Source organism: Alternaria conjuncta (assembly GCF_024043145.1).
Source record: "Alternaria conjuncta strain BMP 0040 chromosome Unknown scaffold_29, whole genome shotgun sequence".
NCBI lineage: Eukaryota > Fungi > Ascomycota > Dothideomycetes > Pleosporales > Pleosporaceae > Alternaria > Alternaria conjuncta.
Window position 1 is genome coordinate 160,193 of NW_026250118.1, and position 20,074 is coordinate 180,266.

At 53.7% G+C, this 20,074-nt stretch overlaps 10 protein-coding genes across 10 annotated transcripts; 5 read left to right on the top strand and 5 right to left on the bottom strand.

The window, feature by feature from the left end:
• Positions 1-1,761: 1,761 nt before the first annotated feature.
• On the top strand, positions 1,762-2,187 carry J4E85_011058 (uncharacterized protein; the record flags this gene model as incomplete). The annotated part of the gene is given in 2 exon segments (XM_051475261.1): positions 1,762-1,868; positions 1,887-2,187. 2 exon segments carry the CDS (start codon positions 1,762-1,764, stop codon positions 2,185-2,187), a joined length of 408 nt encoding a protein of 135 aa, XP_051320965.1.
• Positions 2,188-2,718: 531 nt separating this feature from the next.
• On the top strand, positions 2,719-3,075 carry J4E85_011059 (uncharacterized protein; the record flags this gene model as incomplete). The annotated part of the gene is given in 2 exon segments (XM_051475262.1): positions 2,719-2,777; positions 2,793-3,075. 2 exon segments carry the CDS (start codon positions 2,719-2,721, stop codon positions 3,073-3,075), a joined length of 342 nt encoding a protein of 113 aa, XP_051320966.1.
• A 461-nt stretch (positions 3,076-3,536) lies between these two features.
• J4E85_011060 (uncharacterized protein) lies at positions 3,537-4,564 on the top strand (the record flags this gene model as incomplete). The annotated part of the gene is made up of 2 exons (XM_051475263.1): positions 3,537-3,739; positions 4,354-4,564. 2 exons carry the CDS (start codon positions 3,537-3,539, stop codon positions 4,562-4,564), a joined length of 414 nt encoding a protein of 137 aa, XP_051320967.1.
• Positions 4,565-4,976: 412 nt separating this feature from the next.
• On the bottom strand, positions 4,977-5,843 carry YPT5 (GTPase Ypt5; the record flags this gene model as incomplete). The annotated part of the gene is made up of 5 exons (XM_051475264.1): positions 4,977-5,327; positions 5,386-5,577; positions 5,627-5,653; positions 5,702-5,721; positions 5,771-5,843. 5 exons carry the CDS (start codon positions 5,841-5,843, stop codon positions 4,977-4,979), a joined length of 663 nt encoding a protein of 220 aa, XP_051320968.1.
• Positions 5,844-6,187: 344 nt separating this feature from the next.
• J4E85_011062 (uncharacterized protein) lies at positions 6,188-8,412 on the top strand (the record flags this gene model as incomplete). Its single annotated transcript, XM_051475265.1, has 3 exons — positions 6,188-6,392; positions 6,445-8,177; positions 8,233-8,412. 3 exons carry the CDS (start codon positions 6,188-6,190, stop codon positions 8,410-8,412), a joined length of 2,118 nt encoding a protein of 705 aa, XP_051320969.1.
• Positions 8,413-8,788: 376 nt separating this feature from the next.
• J4E85_011063 (uncharacterized protein) lies at positions 8,789-9,922 on the bottom strand (the record flags this gene model as incomplete). The annotated part of the gene is made up of 2 exons (XM_051475266.1): positions 8,789-9,007; positions 9,251-9,922. The coding sequence occupies 2 exons, from the start codon at positions 9,920-9,922 to the stop codon at positions 8,789-8,791; spliced, it is 891 nt and encodes a 296-aa protein (XP_051320970.1).
• Positions 9,923-10,760: 838 nt separating this feature from the next.
• Positions 10,761-12,761, top strand: MIC60 (MICOS complex subunit mic60; the record flags this gene model as incomplete). Its single annotated transcript, XM_051475267.1, has 1 exon — positions 10,761-12,761. The coding sequence occupies one exon, from the start codon at positions 10,761-10,763 to the stop codon at positions 12,759-12,761; it is 2,001 nt and encodes a 666-aa protein (XP_051320971.1).
• A 1,693-nt stretch (positions 12,762-14,454) lies between these two features.
• On the bottom strand, positions 14,455-15,279 carry J4E85_011065 (uncharacterized protein; the record flags this gene model as incomplete). The annotated part of the gene is made up of 1 exon (XM_051475268.1): positions 14,455-15,279. The coding sequence occupies one exon, from the start codon at positions 15,277-15,279 to the stop codon at positions 14,455-14,457; it is 825 nt and encodes a 274-aa protein (XP_051320972.1).
• A 510-nt stretch (positions 15,280-15,789) lies between these two features.
• Positions 15,790-17,350, bottom strand: J4E85_011066 (uncharacterized protein; the record flags this gene model as incomplete). The annotated part of the gene is made up of 2 exons (XM_051475269.1): positions 15,790-16,715; positions 16,771-17,350. 2 exons carry the CDS (start codon positions 17,348-17,350, stop codon positions 15,790-15,792), a joined length of 1,506 nt encoding a protein of 501 aa, XP_051320973.1.
• A 1,472-nt stretch (positions 17,351-18,822) lies between these two features.
• Positions 18,823-20,027, bottom strand: J4E85_011067 (uncharacterized protein; the record flags this gene model as incomplete). Its single annotated transcript, XM_051475270.1, has 4 exons — positions 18,823-19,338; positions 19,392-19,577; positions 19,630-19,855; positions 19,906-20,027. The coding sequence occupies 4 exons, from the start codon at positions 20,025-20,027 to the stop codon at positions 18,823-18,825; spliced, it is 1,050 nt and encodes a 349-aa protein (XP_051320974.1).
• Positions 20,028-20,074: the final 47 nt, after the last annotated feature.

Genomic DNA, 20,074 nt, shown 5'->3' on the forward strand with positions numbered 1-20,074 from the left:
TTTGGATCGTACGGCGTCGCATCTCCTTTTCTCGTTAATGTTGAGGCAGGAGGTATCACCGTGTTCGTGAGGGAGAATATCTAGACACCTTGACGCCTCCATCGACGCTACGTCTTCACCTTTGCTTACCGTCAACCTAACATGGGCTGTAAGCCTCTACGAGATGGTCTAAGACCTACAACATCTTTCATGGAAGGAAATCGACAGACTATATGTCGCGTTCACACAGAGATTGTACCCCGATCATAGAAATTGACTAACCGTTTTCGTGATCATTTCTGCGTTATGGAATCGTGGTGTCACTCGCAAACCCCCAGACTCTCTTTAAATCACGCATCTGCTCTCTTGAACGTGTATCGCATACCTCTTCTCGGCTTTTTTCCCACGAGTAAACACTTATCTAAGCTCATACACTGAAGCAACACGCTACATATCTAGTAAAGCTTTAAGAACATGTCGACCTTAACGCCTGTCAAGGATGGGAAAGCGAGGATGGAGCCGCGCTAAGCAGGGAAGGCGCCGCCTAAGAAACGGGAGAACGATGGGAAAGACAATCAAAAAAGCGGAAGCGTTGAGAATGACGTTCACAAGGAAGAAAGGAAAGAGGATGATGGGAACAAGGATAAGGACGACTATCACTTGGAGACTTGGGTACAGTTTTTGAAAAGATCGAGAATGTGATTGCACAAGGGCGCAATTAGTCGCCATGAATGAGGTATCGCATTACTGCCAAGTCTGCTGCTTGGGATAGTTTGCGAAAGACTAGCTATGGGCATACGTCAAATGACCACTTCTTGTTTGATATACCCAGGCAGAGCAAGCTCAGTGACGTTGAGCATTTACCATAAAGTCCAGTGCTTTTCCCTCGACCGCGCGAGATCACATCACCAAAGAGTACTAGACTACCAAGGACCAGCCACTGATTCGTTATGTCATCCTGGGTAAAGGTATCGAAAACGACAGCTCAAGAACTCTACCTCCCAACTGAAATTCGCGGCCTGTACATGTCTCCCACCATCAGCGCCCTCCCCGACCGCATAAGATTTGGGATACGCCACCCAGGAGCCACCAACCATAGCCTCGAGTGGTCATCGTCCTGGGACGAAACAAGAAAGGCTCGTGACGACAAAGTCACCATACCAACTTTGAAAGCCTCCGCTGATACAAGCGTCGACAAGCATGGCAGGACCGGTGTACGTGTGCCTGGTATCTTCGTTGCGAGTGAAGAGGTGGAGAAGCCACTGCTGGTCGTTTGGACGCTGGATGGAGGGACGAGGTCGATTATACAAATTGAGCCCGTGGGTAAAGAAGGTCAACAGGAGAGGGATGAGGCTGAGCAAGATGAATACGTAATGGTTCCGATGTGTTGAGAGGTTGGTAGTTGCCGTTGTATTCTTGCAGTAGGGGATGTTGTAGTTGGGTTCACTGCGCACTTACCATCTGCCATCTCTCACGGAAGTCGCTCATCAACATGTTCTCAGACCTTCCTTCCTTCCAAAGACAGATTCAGTTGTTGTTTTCTAGATCAATCTCTCAAACAGTTTGCGGACGTAAGATCATCCTCACAGTTGCTCTACAGAAAGCCCGTCGTTTAGCTCAGTGCAAACCCAGTGACCACTAACCGCTTATCAGAACAACGCCCCTTCCACCTTTCCCAGTCATCAAAGTCCGCTTCCAACCTTGGAAATCCCGCCACCCAAACATACCATCCACCACTTCTCACCAACTTGTCCACTTATCTACTCATCCACTCATCCCACCATGGCCAGACCGCGCATAGTCGACCTGGAAAATCGAATCGACGAACTCACCGCTCATCTAAGAATTGTCACAAAAGAGCTATACTTCCCCATCCACATCCGCGGCGTGTACGTCTCCCCCAACAGAGACACATCCAACGGCTTCGTCTACATGACGGTTGAGCGGCTAGCACTATCGGCAAACGGAGAGCTTCAGCCCTATACCACTCCCTCCCCGATACGGTTGTCCCACCTGCCATATGAAGGACACAGACCAGAACACATGGTGGACATGCAGGGAAGAGTTGGTGTGCGCCTTCCCGGTGTGTTTGTTGCGCCGGAAGAGGTGGAGGCGCCGATTGTTATAACTTGGACACCATTTGCGGCGGGGATGAAGAAGACGGTTGTGAGGGTTGAGGATCAGACAGACATGGATCGTGTGAGGTGACTTGGGTAGGGGAGGGAGTTTGGGGAAGAGATTTGATAGCCTGTGGGGTACCTGCGCAGATGTGGGCCTCGGGAGAAGGATGAGCTGGGCGAGTTGTAGCAGGCGCCGAACACTGATACTAGAAGCTGTCCACTTCAGCTGTTCGAAGCGAGAAGAAGTGCAATTGATATCTTACTCCCTTGTCCAAGCGAAGCGATGATTCGATGTTCACTGCGCACTTCCCATTTGCCATTTCCACGGAAGTCGCTCATCAACATCCTCAGACCCACCTGCCTTGCAACGACATCACCTTCCAGCAACTGCGTCCGAGCCCATGCGCACTTCGCATGCATCCCAACACCACACCATCACACCACACAAGACACATCAATCAACGTACCGCGGACCCACTTACTCCCATTACTTCCATCCATCTATACAACGAAACGCGCTCTTCTCGCCCATCTCAATCCACTCACATCTCTTACCATCACCACACCACCTCAGAACCACTACCACCCCCCTCTATCCACCGAACCACCCAACCTCATCATGCCTCCGCCTCCGTCATACACATCTCAACTACAAAAAATGATCCACGATCACACTGAGTCACTCCGAGACAGCAACCCCCGGCTCTACGCCGCAACAAAAGAAGTCAATGATCTCAAAACGTCGCTCCGGGACAGCGACGCCCGACTCTACGCTGCAACGAGAGAAGTCAATGATCTCAAAACGTCGCTCCGGGACAGCGACGCCCGACTCTACGCCGCAACAACAGAAATGTATGCGATAACCCCGTTCCGCGGTATCTACGTCTCGCTCGACGCCAGTGCCTTCTCAGGCCAAGTCCAAGTACAAATCAAGCTGCCGGGGGAAACGCAGTACAAGATCCAGTGGTCGACCTAGGGCGACGACCTTGGGATTATGTCGCGCCGTGGAGACAAGAACATGCATGGGAGACATGGGATACGGTTGCCGGGGCTGTTTGTGGATCGAGAGGAGGTTGATAGGAAGGTGCTGGTTTGCCATACTACTTTGGAGGGGATTAGGACGTGGATGAGCTTTGAAGCGAGGGGTGAGCAGGTGACTGGGTAGGGTGCTGCTGTAGATGTGTGTACGATGGGGGGACGGGTGAGGGGAGTGGATGGTAGCAGGCGATGAATAACTCCATGGGCATGCTGTCAGATCACGCAACGGGCGTCATTTGACATGACACAAACACTATAACCATCAGTATTAGTACGAAAAGATCTCGTTCTTCATCCTTAAGTACCCCAACCCCCGATTAAATTCCGTAGCATCACCACAACTATTACTGTAGAACCAGAATACTCTTTGCCCCCTTCTCCTTACCAGTCTGCTCTACCATGACAACAGTACCAGCACTCAAGGCCGCCCTCAACAACGTCAACGCGCAACTCACAGTGCGGGACGCCCAACTGGCCAACCTCGAAACGCAGCTCAAGAACCTGAAAACGCGGCTCAACAACCAAAGCTCGCATCTCATCCAAGCGGCACAAGAGTTATACGCGCCTATGATTCTCCCTGGCATATATGTCTCGCTCAAAGGGTGGGTGGGGGAGGCGGAGGGGAGGCGGTGGGGCGGTGGAGGGGGGGATGGTGGAGGTCAATTCATCTAGAGAGGGATCAGCGTGGAGATGTAGTCAATATGTATGGACAGTATGGGACTCGTGTACCGGGTCTGTTTGTTGATAATGTGGAAGTGGATAGGTGGGTGGTGGGTTGGTATACGGTCGGGGGAAAGAGGACGTGTGTGACTTTTCAGTACACTGATTAAGGGGTTATCTCGGACGTGTAGACGGACTTGTTAGTTTGTAGTGGTCTCAAGGCATGGTTCTCGCATGAGGTGGCAGGCTCGTGATTAGAATGTATGAAATGTGGTTATCAACTGACATAGCTATCCTCAAAGCCATTCTCCAAGCATTCACAGCTCACAAACCACGAACCACATATTTGCCAGCATCACGCATCACACCACTCTAAATCCACCTGCAACATAAATCACAGCAAGCTCGCAATCACCCCAGCGCAAACATACCCACCATAAACCCCCACTATAACCATCCACATCCCACCCCCCACCACAACAACACCCACTCCCCTCATCCGCCCAAAACCGCCCGAAGACAAGCCCTAAGCAACGCTCCTCACACTACTCATCAGCTTAACCATGTCACAAGATAGCATAATCGTGGGAGCGGGAGGGAAGCGAAATGCGGGAGGGATCCAGAATGACGAGAGGAAGAAGGAAGAGGGAAAAGATAAGGGGAGAGAAGAGAAACAGGGACAGGGTGAGAAGGAAAAGGGGGAAAAGGATGGGGAGAAGAAGGGGGATGCACGGAACGATGAGGATGAGGAGCAGAATGCAGAGTAGGCGGACGGATATGCCAAAAGCACGGCCAACAAAAAGGACGGAGAGACAATAACTAAGATCTTCCAAGACGAACTTGGACTGAGGAAGCGGCGATAGAAAGACTGCGGCGAAGCAAAGGAGCAAAACTGATTGTCGAAATTCATTAATTAAAAATCGGTGCAAGTAGCCCCAAAATATCTTCTCTTGAGTGAACAAAGCAATATGGACTTCGAGCGATCAAACACAAACCCTTTACTCCAAATAAGCCCACACCAATGTCCCACAATGAACATACTGAGAGACGTACGAAGAAGACTATACCATGTGCCATCTCTGCACCCAGTGGTAGCATGGACCCATCCCATGTCGCATCGCATCTCCTCTGTAGTCTTCGCGATATACCAAACAACCAAATTCCCCATCCCACAAAACCCTAGCAGTTGCACCCACCAGGCCCCTGAGTCTGATTAGCCTCAGGCCTGAGGTTAACGCCCTGTCGTTGCTGTCCCGGTCTCAGGTTCCTGGGACCCGCCTGGTCGATAGGCAGTTTCTTCGCGATAGCCGTGAAGAGCTCCTTCACGTTCTCGCTGGTCTTGGCCGACGTCTCGAAGAAGAGGAGGCCGGCTTCGCGGGCATATTGCTCGGCGTCGGCGGTGGAGATGGCGCGCTTGTCGGGGGATTCGGTCACGAGATCGAGTTTGTTGCCGGCGAGGGCGATGATGATGTTTTCGTTGGCTTGGCGTTGGAGTTCTTTGACCCAGGCTTTTGCTTTGTCGAGGGAGGCCTGGGGGTGTTAGTTTAATGATCTAATTATGAGATGGGGCGAGCGAGGGGAGACGTACGGCCTGTGTGATGTCGTAGACGACGACGGCGCAGTTTGCGTTTCGGTAGTACATGGGCGCGAGCGACTTGTAGCGCTCCTGGCCGGCGGTATCCCAGATCTCGAACTTGACCGTCGTGTTCTCATCGAGGGCGATGGTTTGGGTGAGGAAGGCGGCGCCGATGGTGGATTCCCGGTAGTCGTCGAATTGGTCCTGCAAACATTAGTCCTCGGAACATGTCTGGACATGTGGTATGGCGTACCTTGACGAAGCGCAATACTAGAGACGACTGCGGCATGTTAGCTTATGTCATGGCTGCCTTGATAGGCCTGCGCACCTTTCCGACGGCGGATTCACCTGGGGACGTTAGTCATGTCTTAATAGATATATGATAATAATCTCATACCCAACAGCACCAGCTTGAACTGTGCGAATCTGGAGCCTCCGGGCCGTTGGCCTTGCTGCATCCTGGCCGACATGATGGGGGTGACGCGGCGCTAGCGGGTTGTGGCGGAGGGGGGTGGTGTAGAGTGGGCGAGGGTGGTGGTGCGAGTAGTGAGCGGTCAAGGCGGGACCGGGTCGGGGTATGGTCTCGAGAGGCGTGTTGGGGTGTGGTGAGGGTGAAAGAGCTGGATGGTGCTGTGACGAGGTGCTGCGTCTGGTGCTTGGCCCTAGCGCGCGAGTCGGGGACCCTTGGCCGCAATGGCCGCCATGACGAAACCTCCCGTTTGAGAAAACACATCCAAACACATCGCGCCAAACACTACCCAGGTACACTCAACACCACGCCCAGATCCCCGTATACACGCAGGTGGACGACATCATGAGCGTCGCTCTCCCCTACCGCGACATCAACGTCCACTCGTCGCCCTCGCACTACGCCTTCTCGTCGCCCTCGTCGCCCTCGGCCCCTACACTCGTCGTAGACCGCCCGTCAGGTGACATCCGCCTCCACGATGGCAAGCTGCTGGGCTCCAAGCGCGTGTCGAGCATTGCCGGCATCCTCGGCATGATCAAGCTGCGACTAGGTATGCCTCTCCTGCACAGCACCAGGGGACACGAATGCTGATGCACGTGAAGACAAGTACATCATCGTCATTACCAAGGCCCAGCCCATGGGCCGGATAAAGGGCCACATGATCTACAAGATAGTCTCGACCGAGTTCCTCTCCCTGCGCGAGAAGCCGCTGCACGACGCCGACGAGGACAACTACCTCAGCCTGCTCAAGACGCTCATCAAGACGTCCCCGCTGTTCTTCTCCTACTCCTTCGACATCACCAACACCTTCCAGCGCCAAGCCCACCTCGACCCCGCCACGCCCCTGTGGAAGCGCGCAGACGACCGCTTCTACTGGAATCGCTTCGTCTCCAGCGACCTCATCGACTTCCGCGGAGGTCTCAGCGGCGGATATGGCAGGCACTCGAGCGGACACCAGCCAGGCGCGGACCCCTACATCTTGCCCGTCATGTACGGAATGCTCGAGATCAAGAACACATCCATCAAGGGCACCCCTCTCACCTTCATCCTCATCACCCGCCGCTCGCGCCTCAAGGCCGGAACCCGCTACTTTTCGCGCGGCATCGACGAGAACGGCAACGTGTCCAACTTCAACGAGACGGAGCAGACCATCATCCTGAACGACAACGCATCGGGCGGCCCCGGCGGATTCGGCTCAAACCAGAACGGCGCAGCAGGTGGAAATGCCGGAAAGGAGACACAGGTGCTTGCATACGTGCAAACAAGAGGAAGCGTCCCCGTCTACTGGGCCGAAATCAACACCCTAAAATACACGCCCAAGCTCCAAGTCCGCGGCATCGACAACGCGCTGCCAGCCGCCAAAAAGCACTTCGCTGAGCAAATCCGGCTCTACGGCGACAACTGGATGGTGAACCTCGTCAACCAAAAAGGCCGCGAGCAGCGCGTCAAAGAAGCCTACGAGCAAATGGTCAACCTGCTGCACACCTCCCCCGCCGAAAACGTCGAAGGCGACCGCATCACCTCCGAGAAATTCCACATCATCGACCCCGCCAAAGCGCAAACCGTATACGACCGCCTCCACTACGTCTACTTCGACTTCCACAACGAGACAAAGGGCCTGCGGTGGGACCGCGCCAAACTCCTCATGAACCAACTCGAACCCCACATCCTCAAACACGGCTACTTCTGCGGCGTCGATATGCCCGGTGACGGCAGCGGCGTGGAAGTCCGTAGACATCAAACCGCTGTGGTACGCACGAACTGCATGGATTGTCTCGACCGCACGAATGTGGTGCAGAGTATGCTAGGCCGCTACGTCCTCAGCCGCATGCTCATCGACTGCGGCCTCATGCGCGAAGGCGAGTCCGCAGAGGAGGACCAAGCATTCGAACACTTGTTCCGCAACGTCTGGGCCGATAACGCGGATGTAGTGTCGAAATCATATTCTGGTACTGGAGCCCTCAAGACAGATTTCACCCGCTTGGGTGTACGGACAAAAGCTGGTGCGCTGCAGGATCTGAATAATAGTATCACGAGGTATTGTCTTAATAACTTCACCGACGGACCGAGACAGGATGCGTTTGACTTGTTTCTGGGCAACTACCTGCCCAGCGACTCTAGTATGAGCGGACAGCTTCTTTTCGCGGATCGGAGACCGCTCTTCATCCAGTCGGTGCCTTATATCCTTGCCGCAGCCGTCTTTCTCATTTTCGTGGGTAGCTTCACCCAGCGCGCGCCTGATGCTACGGTCTGGCCGCTACGTCTTCTCCTTTTGATCTCCCTCCTCACCGCAGCCGTCTGCGCAAATTTCATTTGGAATCACGGGACGTTATATGTAAGATTCATCACTCGGCCTATGATATCCACAGCAATGCTAATAAGCGTAACAGGTCAACTTCCCCAAACTCAACCGCCAACCCCCTCAAATCGAAGCCTTCCAAGAGACGCTGGCCAAAGTAAGGAATAATCCTGTTGTGGGCCCGTTGGTGGGGGGTGCGGCGAAACATGAGAGGGGCAAGAGTGATGCGAGGTTATTGGGGTTGGAGGAGGGGAAGAAGAGGATTGAGTAGGTGGTGTTTGTGTGGGATGGGAGGGGGAGGGGAAGGGGAAGGGGAGGGGGAAGGGAGGTGGGAAGGGGAAGGGAGGGTTGGTTTGGAGATGGAAGTGTATAATTAGAAGTTTTTTAGTATGTTTTTGTAATAATCTTGGTTGAGGGATACAATGGGAACATTCACAACAACATGTTCATGCAAGACGTGGTTTGAGGTCCACATCACCACCATCCCCATGCACACAAATCCCAAAGACCTAGTTTGAAGTATACAATTCATCCAGAACTCTATCAAAAATTGGGTATCATAAATGGTGATGTCGCTTTTCCGCCAATAAACATTGTACAAATCGTAATCGTGAGCCCCCTCGTAGTCTTCCCGCCCTTTCATCCCCCTACGCCTTGCGCAAAACAACGACATCGAATTCCTCATCCTCATCCAAATCCTCCTCATCAGGCTTAACAAAGTCCCAGCCCTCACCCTCCATCCTCGTCCGAAGTCGCTCGAGATTCGAGTTGGCGGCGCGGCGCAAGACTCCCAAGGGTGGGTGGGGGAGGCGGAGGGGAGGCGGAGGGGAGGCGGAGGGGCGGTGGAGGGGCGGTGGTGGACGACTCTTTTGATAGAACGTGATGGATCGTGATAGTATACGCACACGCACCACAAAGATCAAAGACGCTTGTCTAAAACTCGAGCATGGCATTAGGTAGAGCATGTTGATGGAAAATTTGTTGCCTAATCACACTGATTGGAAAGCTTTGAGTTGGGTTTGAGGTATACAATTCATTAAAACAACTACAGAAATTGGGTATCGTAAATAGTAAAGTCGCTTTTCCGTTCATCATCGAACGATAACTACGTCGAATTCCTCATCATCCAAATCCTCCTCATCGCGATTGGCGGGCTTAACAAAATCCCACCCCTCACCCTCCATCGTCGTCCGAAGTCGCTCCAGATTGCTATTCGCCGCCCTTCTCAGCACACCCGCCCATTTGTTCTCCATTCCCCCAGCCGCCGGTCGTGGGGCATCCAACTCCGCCGAACTCGAAGGCGTTAAAATGGTAGACTCAGTCTCGGTTTCGTCTTCCTCCCAGTCGTCAAGCTCAGGCAAAATCCACAGATCCGCTTCTGAGGTTTCTTCTTCGGCGCTGGCATTGAGGTTGAGGCACGTGCTCGCGTGGATATTCATGCCTTGCTGTCCTTGCTGTCTTCTCGCGAGCGCACTCCGCTTGTTGGTGGGAGTTGGTGCGGGCAGCCAGGTTGGGGGCGCGTTTTCGCGGTGCAGACTTATGGCTTGGCGGCAGAGTGTGCGGTTTGCAGTGCCGGTGGTGTTTGCAGTGACCGTGCCTGTGCGCTTCTTTGAAGAGTTTGATGCGGACGCGGAACTTGGAGATGCGGCGCGTGATCTGCGCGGCGAGATATCGGTTGCGCAGTGTGGGAAAGCGCCGTATATCGCGTTGCTGAGATCGTAGGAGTAGTTTGTGGCATCGCGCGCGGTGGCGGAGCTGTGGGATGATGGTGTGGTAGACATTTTTGCGGGGTGTTGTTTAAATTTTCGCGGGGTTTGGAGTTTTGCGCGGAGATCTTTGTCTCGTGCGAGAGAGTTTTGTTGGGGGAGATTTTCTCGGCCCGTAGTATGCTGCGAACAGGTGTTCGGGATGAATGCTCAGCTGACCAGAAGTTGAAAACTCAAAGTTGTGCTGGCTGTGTTGCTGGCGAGGCTTGTTGAGACGGAGTAAAGGTAGCCGAGGACAAAGCCACACTCGGAATTTGCTCCTGCAGACGGATCTGGAAGGTGGGTCTGGTTCTTGCGACGATCTCAGGCGCTCGAAAGCTGTGTGAGAGTGCGCGGGTGATGAAAAGTTGGAAAAGCGGCTGCCTGGTGTAGCTTGTGATGGTGGCCGTAATGTGCTGACGTTGCAATATGGCGCAGCTGTGCTGACTTGACTGGTTTCAGTTGGGGTCTGCTTTGGATAGAATTTTGATTGAGAAAGTGATGTGAGAGAGAGATGGTTGAAATGAGAGAGAGAGAAAGAATCGACAGTTTATAAGAGAAACCCGTGAGAGAATTCGTTGGCAGTCAACCGTACATTGCTCTCGACCAGAATAACAAGAGGCGCTGTGAGTGGGTGGCTGCAAGTTTGGATCAGTAACCGTGGGCTCGCGCGGCAAGGGAAGCCGAAGTGAAGCTGCGGTTAGTCATTGAGCAAGATTGTGAGTGTGAGTGGATTTGGCGCAGCATGTTGTTGGCTGTCATCAAATTTGGAGTGGTGGTGAGTTGTCGTGGGAGCATGTGGGTGCGGCGGACGAGAACCTGGGACTGCCGAGAGTCCGTGCACCCTGACGTGTTGGTCGAGCTCCAAATCTTCATGTTGGCAGACGTCCAGCCCATCAACAACGCCGAATTACCTCCCCCCCATCACCCATCCGCCATTCGGAGGCAGCCCATTATGCTGCGCGCCTCCATCCTACGGGCTCGTCCAGCTGCCCGCCCATTGTCCCGCGCCGCCCGCCCGCAATGGCTCCCAGCCCAGCGCTGCTACGCCGATAGCAAGAACCTGGGCGAGACGGCCGTCCCCAATCCCGCGCCCACCACCTCGCCCTCCGACCCCAAGGGCACCATCCCCACCTCGGACATCCCCAAGGCACCGCCGGCGCCCGACAGCACCGTGATTGCAGGCGCATCGCGTGATGCTCCCGCCATATCGCCCAAGACGACACCCCCCACCGGCCCCGGATCGTCCAGCATCGCCCCCGACCCGATCCAGCCCAAGCCCAAGAAGAAGAGACGCATATTCCGCAAGCTGCTGCTCTGGCTGACGGTCCTCTCTGGCCTCGGGTACGCCGGCGGTGTCTGGTACTCGCTCGTGTCGGACAACTTCCACGACTTCTTCACCGAATACATCCCCTACGGCGAGGATGCCGTCGCCTACTTCGAGGAGCGCGAGTTCAGGCGGCGGTTCCCCGGCCGCGCTGGCGAACCACGACTGCACCCCCAGATCTCGGGCGAGAACAAGGTCACCATCCCCGGACGGAGCGGCTTGACTGCGCGACCAGCCCAGGAGAACAAGAGCGACCTCGCCTCCAAGGGCCCCCATCTGAGCGCCGTCGATGCCAACAAGCCCCAGGACAAGACCGAGTCAGGTGGACAACAGCCGAAGGTCTCATCAAGCGCACCCGCGCCCACGGAAAAGAAGGCTCCGGTCAAGGAAGTTAAGGAGGTCAAGAAGGAGACCGCCACGCCCATCTCCCAGCTCGACCACCTCAGCGTACCCTCCGCCACCGAGCCCGTCGTCCAGGATGTCGTCAAGATCGTCAACGACATCATCACCGTCATCAACGCCGACAACGCCCACGACGGCCGGTACAACTCCGCGCTGGACAAAGCCAAGAGCGAGCTCGCCAAGGTCGTCTCCGACATCAACCTAATGAAGGAGAGCCTCCAGAAGCAGACCGAAGACAAGGTCAAGGCCGCCCACGCCGAATTCGACGAGGCCGCCAAGGAGCTCGTCCAGCGTCTCGACCACCAGATGCAGGCGCAAGAAGCCCAGTTCAAGGAGGAATTCGAGAACGAGCGCGAGCGTCTGTCGCAATCCTACAAAGAGCGACTCCAGTCTGAACTCCAGGCCGCCCAAAAGGTCTACGACCAGAAGCTCAAGAACCAACTCCTGGAACAGAGCATCAACATGCAAAAGTCCTTCACAGCCAACGTCCGGGAGCGCGTCGAAGCCGAACGCGACGGCCGTCTCGGCAAGCTCAACGAGCTCTCCTCGTCCGTGCACGAGCTCGAGAAGCTGACGGCCGAGTGGAACAGCGTCGTCGACGCCAACCTCAAGACGCAACACCTCGTCGTCGCCGTCGAGGCCGTCAAGTCGGCTCTCGAGACACAAGCCATCCCCAAGCCCTTTGTCACCGAGCTCGCGGCTCTCAAGGAAATCGCTGCCGATGATCCTGTCGTCAGCGCCGCTATTGCGAGTATCAACCCCGCCGCCTACCAACGCGGTATCCCCAGCTCCGCCCTCCTGATCGACCGCTTCCGTCGCGTCGCTTCTGAAGTCAGGAAAGCGGCGCTTCTCCCTGAAGACGCAGGTGTGGCTTCTCACCTCGCCTCCCTCGCCATGTCGAAGGTGCTGTTCAAGAAGTCTGGTCTGGCTGTTGGAGGTGATGTTGAGGCCGTGCTTGCACGAACGGAGGTCCTCCTCGAAGAAGGCGACCTTGATGCCGCGGCTCGTGAGATGAACGGTTTGCAAGGTTGGGCCAAGGTACTAAGCAAAGATTGGTTGGGCGAGTGCAGGAGAGTGCTTGAGGTCAAGCAGGCGTTGGATGTTATTGCTACTGAGGCGAGGTTGAATAGCTTGCTCATTGACTAGACGCGACCGTGAACATACCTTGTACCTCCTTTTTCTCTCCCTCTTACTACGGTAGTTTTGTACGAGTATTAGTCTATAGACAATGTGTTCTGTTCGTCCTGCACTTGTGCGATCACTGTCTACTGATTGAGGTTCCATGCCTCGTGATTTATCAGGTCTTATGCCTCAATAGGTGGCGCAATAATTCGTGAGACTCTTGGAATTTACGCAACAACCACGACAACAGCGTTTTTACAACATTATATACTATTAAGTAAAAGCTATAATAAGGCAGCTTCTAAAGCTAGAGAAAAACATATTATATCTAATAATAAAAGAGGTCTGTAGGTGTAGGGCGTTGTTCGCAAATGCTAAGAGTCTTACGAATTATTGCGACACCTGTTGGCCTCCTGTTCTTCCCATGATACCTTGCCGTACAATCCATGCGCATGTCTCACAATGCCAGACTGTCCATTCTATCAGATGACCCAATCGACGTCAGTTGACTTGGTGTGAGCCAGTGACTATCCTCCGACGATACATTAAACGCGTCTCCCTCACTACAATCGCGTCTACCATAATCTCGCGTCTCAACCTTATCCAATCCCACCGTATCCAGCTCATCATATCCAGTTTCACCGCATCCAACCTCACCGCAGAGAGGAAACTCCAACATGGCAAACGGCAAATCTTTCGAAACCAAAGACGACCTTCGGAATCAAATATGCAAGCTCCAACAAAGGGACCTCTACGTCCCCACTAAAATCCCCGGTTTCTACGTTTCCATGTATACCAGGGTATCCAGCAATGTAGGCGTTGTAGAAGTCAAGGTGAAGGCGCCGCGTGACAATTCATTCCATACGCATTGGTTATCGTCCGTGGACCAAGCAGCATGGCTACCAGTAAACCTGCCTACGGCGTACTTTTCCAGAGAACCGGTCAACAATATGGTTGATATGGATGGGAGAGTTGGCACCCGTGTGCCTGGTGTGTTTGTTGCGAATGAGGAGGTTGAGAGGCCGTTGCAGATTGTGTATACACCGGAGAAGGGCGTGGGATGGGTGGTGGAGATCAGGGCTAAGGGGGATGGTGTGAAGGGAGTTGGGGAGTAGCAGTAGAGAGATTGGAGAAGGGGAGGATGTGGTTAGGGAAGTAGGGGAGGGGGTTGTGCGATAGTCGTGGATAGCTTGTCAGATATGGCACATGGCTGATCAGGATGGGTCGATGACAGGCTACGTACACTGAAAGGAACGCCACTGAGAAGAACTGCTCGTAGAATGGGTTTGTGGTTCTTGTTCCCTAGATATTTTGGGGAAGAGTGTTGACTGTATGACTGGTTTAAGGTGCATCGTGTGTAGAGTCACAGAGTGGAGATATGTTGGATCGTCTTTCTGCGTCGCGCGTTGGAACCGGATGTCTGGTTGCGCCCGTCAGGTCGTTGGACTAGTCCGGGAATGGATTAGTGTCAGGGCCACACATGGCTGCATCCATGGATAACACCGAAGACCGCGCCATCACTGCACTGCACGGAAGATGAACCTTACGGAAGGAATTATTTGCACAGTACTCTCGGTTGTAACTACTGCATACGCTGCGCAAACAATCATGTAGCGCTACAAGAACATGCAGGTAAATACATACCCGCATCCACGACACTTCCTTCATCCACCACCTCATTCCCACCTCCTCCTACCATAGCTACCACAACATACGTTCACTCATCTATACCATCGAACCACTCCTGAACTATGCGCCTATCCTTCCAAAACTCCTCCTGCTCGGCATACGACGCCTGGGCAGATTCGATCAAGGTCTTGACAAGTGCTGTTACATCGTCCTTGTGATACCACTTTACGAGGAGGTTTTCTACCTGGGATAACGTTGAGTAGTAGGCGGTGCGGGCTTCTTCGATGGTAGCGAAGGATAGGTGGCCGATTGGGGGGTAGTCTTTGGTAGGGGGGTTGTTGGATAGGAAGGAGGATAGGAATATGGAGGGGTTAGAGGAGGGGTGTGAGGAGTGTGAGGGGTCTGAGAAGTCTAAGGAGTCATCTGAAGAATTGTCGTTTGAGAGATCGTCATCCTCTTCATCGTCGATATCTTCCCAATCATTCTCATCGTCGACATCCTCCAACTCCTCGTCATCGTCGACATCCTCCCATTCTCCGTCATCCCCCACATCCTCCCACTCTTCCTCATCATCATCGCCGACATTCTCCCACTCATCCTCATCATCAGCTTCAAGCTCTTGTGTTGACGATACTATGGCTTCAAGCAACATGCCCATCAACACTCGCAACTTTCGCTTGCTTTCAAGTGCTTTATTGGCCAGAAGTCGTTCGGTGAAAGCGCCACCACCCACATAAGGAACCTTTGCGTGTGCTGTGGCTGTGGTCATGTTGTGGAAGAATTGCGGGTCTGGTGCTTGGTGAATTGGCTTTTTCTCGCTTTCAAGCTCTTCTTTGACACGATTTCGAGCCTTTAGAGCGCCACCACCTTTATAAGGACGCTTTAGGTGTGCTGTGCCTGTGGCTGGGGACATGTTGTGAAAGGATTGTAGATCTGTTGTTTGGTGAAGTAGCGGGATTGCGCGCTGTTGTGTTGAAGGTTTGTTTGTAGTGGTAGTGAAGTATTGAAATACGCGTATAGAATGATGGTGTTTTGAACGCTGTGACGCTACTATACGAGTATCGTGAGTGAATAGTAGATGTACAGTAGGTGGTGCGTGCTGTACGAGAGAAGTTTGGCTAGTGTATACACTGTAAAGGTTGTCCTTGTATTATTCAACACAGATGGTTGTAACATTCGAAGAAGCCGATTAACAGACAATGCAGCCGTTAGGGGGGTTCTTTGAATGTTACAACCACCTATTGATATTTTCTTCGAGTTTAATACCCAAGTATCCAGCTCTTCTTGGCTTGAGACTTTGAAGAAGTCGGCTGTTTACGTACGGGAATCCCTCACAGGAACCATTGTGAGGGATTCCCCTATGTGAACAGCCCACTCCAACAACATCTCAACCCAACACCACCCCCATCCCGTTACCAAACCTCTAAGCCAACCCCGTACCAACACTCCACGTCGCATCCGCATTAAAGCTCGCCGCGGCATCGAAATCATGAACACCGCCGTTACTAGCAATATCTCCGATATTGTTGTAATGGCGAATGTACCTGGTTGGGTACCCCCACGCTCTTATCGAGCTGCCTGATCCCGTGAAGCCAGCTTGGGGACAGAACGTCGCATCCTCCTTGAACGCCTTCGATCCATCGTTCGCCTGCAGCTGCAACACAAAGTTGAAATGGCGAATGTAACTCCCAGCCGTATCCTTCGACTCAAACGAGAAACAAGCGCTGTTCGCCAGACCCGCGCGTACAGTCCAACTAGCCTGTCGCTTAAGCAGTGCGGTGCTGGAGGAAGATACGACTTGCGTGTTCACGGTTGAACCGGTATGTGCGAGGTAGCGGTCTGTGTATCCTGCTGTTGTAGCGCGGAGAGAGATTGACGAACCGACTGTGTAAGCGGGTCCGCTGGTCAAGCTCGTAGTCGCGTATTTCGCCGCGACGATGTTCGCTTGCACCGCGTTCTCCGTCGCATCACTCGGATACCCACTCGTCATAACGCCCTCGTAAAAGGTTCCTTGCGCTCCATTACTGTTATCGCCGCCGATACCCAGGATGATGGCGCCTTCTTTGCTCATGGGGTTGTAGCCTGAGGCGCTGGGTCGCGCGCCGTTGTAGTACGTTGATAGCGAGCCGGATGCGGCGTTGCCGCCGCGGAGAGCCCACTTGTTTGGTCCGCCCTTCAAGACTGTGGTGAGGAAGCGGTCTGTGAGAGTAGGGTCCGCTGGGTTGTTTTTGGGCGACATGCCGGAGAAGAGACCGTTTTCCAGGTCGGCCATTAGCCAGGGGCCAGAGCCGGCGCCGGTGCCCCAAATTGTATTTGTTCCGAAGTAGATAGCTTCCATGTGGCCGTTGCCTGTGCTTTCTGTTAGATATATGCCGTTGATAAGACGATGTGAGAGTATGCTTACCGGTGTCGAGATTGTTCGTCTCGGCGTTGCCGTAGTCGAAACAGCATGCGTTGTTGTAATGTGTTCCGTCGAGGACGGCGTACATGCCCTCTGCTGCATCGCCAGTCGCTGAGCCGCTGACCTTGTTGTTGCGGTATCCGGTACCCGGTGAGACAAAGACACCATATGCCTTCTTCCCGTTCAACGTAACTGGTGCGCCGATAGCCCCAGCCAGGTTGTCGTAGCCATTAGCTTCCGGGCCGTTAAAGCCTCCTGGAGGAGCTTGAGTGAGGTGGTTACCACGACCAGATTGATCGTAGATGATGGTAATGAGACATGTGGTGTTGGCACAGAACTTGTCTTGAGTCGCGGCATTGGCTACACCACCGGCAGATAGAGGTGCGACGTTAGTCGTAGCGCCATCGGATCCGCGCTTCACCTGGTAAAGAGAACCGCTGAAGGAATTGTAAAGCGCGCGAGTGGTACTGTGAGCGGCGATGCAAGGCGTATTACCCGAGGCGTAGATGTCGCAAGGTCCAGCGGCTACAAAAGAGCCCGTAGCCACAAGGCCAAGCGCGGCGATCTTGGATGGTGAAGGCATGACTGGCTGTTGCTCTTATTACCGCGAGAGAAGAACCGGGCGATCGTCTGGATCAACCAGAGAACTGGTACATCGCCCACATTTAAACAAATGTCTCTGCAGCCTCGTTCTTACTTCGTCAATATACATAGTTCATGTCTGCGTCCGTGGACTAGATGAGAAAGGCAGTTGGGAATGCACGGAGTGCAATTTCTCCTCCAACAGCGACAAGGCCTGTACTTTTATCAGCCTAAGGACGTCACGAGGAAGCAGCTCCAGGTTCTCTGGCGCCTGCCCTCCCCGTATTTTGGCTGTAGAGATTGCGGGGGAGACCAGGGTATAAGGCTGTAGCTCCGGAAGATATAAGCTTTGCCGAGGACCACCCATCCAACGAGGCGCTTACCACCTCCTATCAACACATCACGATTTATCTTCTCTGCTTTCTTTTTTTGACACCACGGAATCCCCCATCCTCCCCTCCTCTGCCCCTCCGCCTCCCCGCCGCCTCCCCCACCCACCCTTGGACAAGGTCTAAGGCTGTAGTGCCGGAAGAAATAAGCTTTGCCGAGGAACATCAGTCGGATGACAAGACCTGGGCTAGCGTTTCCAAGAGCCGTCGGAGTCCACGCCGTTACGCCGCATACACGTGAGAACGTATCCGTAACTTTCCATTCCAAGCAGTGTGAATCTTTTACAGTTCTGAACGCTCCACAGCCCAGAGTGTGTTGAGTTGGCCTCGGCATCCGCATCCGATGGCGTTCTAGATTTGATCGTCCTTGTGTGACGGTGCCGACAGATATGCGTGTGACGTGTAAACCTTGGATGGTTGTTTTGAAACGCGAAGTGAGGTAGTTAATGCAGTTTGAAGCTCGTTGGTGTCAATAGTATCGCGGCGAAGGTTTGCAGGGCCAGATTCACCGCTTACGGCATGCTTATGGTCGGCGCTTTCGCAGTTGGGTGGTTGGAGTTGCATCAATAGTCTGGCCGATGTTCGCCGGGTGAGCTCAAGGGCTGCGATCCAAGGGTACCGTGGACAGGATGGAGATGGCGCAGAACGCCTTCTCTCACGAATCGAGCGTGCGAAAGTGTTGAGCTGGATCGTTGAAATTCCTGTGCGTGAAGCTAAGAGCTGTCATACTGCTGACATGTTAGCCTTCTGTCATTGACGTCCAATGCGGGCCGCTCACTACACGGATGCACGCGTCAAGCATGTGGACGAAGCGGCGCGTCGCACTGAGATTATTGATGTATTCGGCGTCCTGGCCGTCTGTATTCTGAGATGTCTATTTTTGTACCCTTGATAGAGTCGTCGAACGTGGTATCATATGCTAAAGCGATGCAGAAAAGTCCACCAAGATGTAAGCGCCCCCAGTATGCCAGTCGTAACTTTATGTTTCCCGCTTGCGCGTACACGATGCGCGACGTGAGATCTTTGATGTCGGTTCGAGGACGTTGTCGCTATCCGTATTGATCGCGCAAGTCGGGTCGTGGCGTCACCGGTCGTGTCCGCTGGATCGCGGTGCCAACGGTGGTAATGGCATGTGGTTCTCGTGGAGGTCACCATGTGTCTCGTACCGCGCCGGACGTTGCTTCATCCGCTCGACTTGCAGTTCCACTTCGCTGGTCAAAGTGATTGTCATATCGGTGTCCGTAGTCATATTTCCATTGTTGCTTTTCGGGCGAACCTTGCCCCACAGGCGCGACATGCCCGTTTTGGGAGCCTCCTCCTCTTCCAGAATAGCTTCCTGGCTTCCTCGTTCCAGATCCTGTTCTGTATCCGCCCAGTGCTTCATTTCATAGCTGTTTCCCTTGTCGTTTGCGAGTTCTGGCGCATTGCGCGGTGCTGTGGATTTCCGGTTCGTGGAGGAATGCGACGCTGATGCATTGGCGGTTAGCGTCTTTGAGGAGTGCGCGCTCTTCTTGAAGGATATGCCACCTGAGAAGGATTGCGATAGACTGAAGGGGATCTTCGCGAGGAGAGGTTTTAGTACTGGAGCCGAGGCGCATATCTGTGGCAAGTAAGCATTGTGTCACTGATTAGCAGTCGTACGTAATAACTTACTACACCCAAGTCTATCTCTACAGCGGCCGCGATCCACAGTGGATATGCGTACCAGGTTTGATCGTACTCGTTGTTAAAGAGACTCCGATAGATGAACCAGGTACGCACAATACCAGCAGCAGAGACAATTAGCCCCATACCGAATAGCGCAGCGACAGCCATGCGCTCACGCAGACGCATGTGAAGCTGGGATCAGTCAGTAGTGTTTTGCCTTGCGTATGGGATTGAGCCAACTCACGCCCATGACCAAAGGTATCGGTGTTAGGGTGGTAAGAAAGTCCGCCACGCAGTTGATAATTCCGCAAATGAGAGTCGCAGTTCCCTCGTCCATGCAAGTGTCTGCCGGTGCGCCGATAGTCCAATAGTTCTTAATGGGTGTGCAGAAGAAGATGGCGATGAAGGGAAACGATATCAAGATGCCGAGTGTGTAGGCAACGTTGACATGAACCGCCCACTTGAACCATCTAAGCGAATTAGCAAAGCTGTTGGGATGCAGTAGCAACGCCGTACTCACGTCTTCCCCGAGTCTGTGACCAATCGGTAGTAGAAGCAATGCAGAGAGAGTCTCGTGAAGCTCGCGGCCGCTGTGAAGACGACCTTGGCGGTCATGGCGATCTTGTAGGCCGGAACGAACATGTGAAAGGGTATATCCCAAACATGTCTATAGTCATTTGATGATTAGC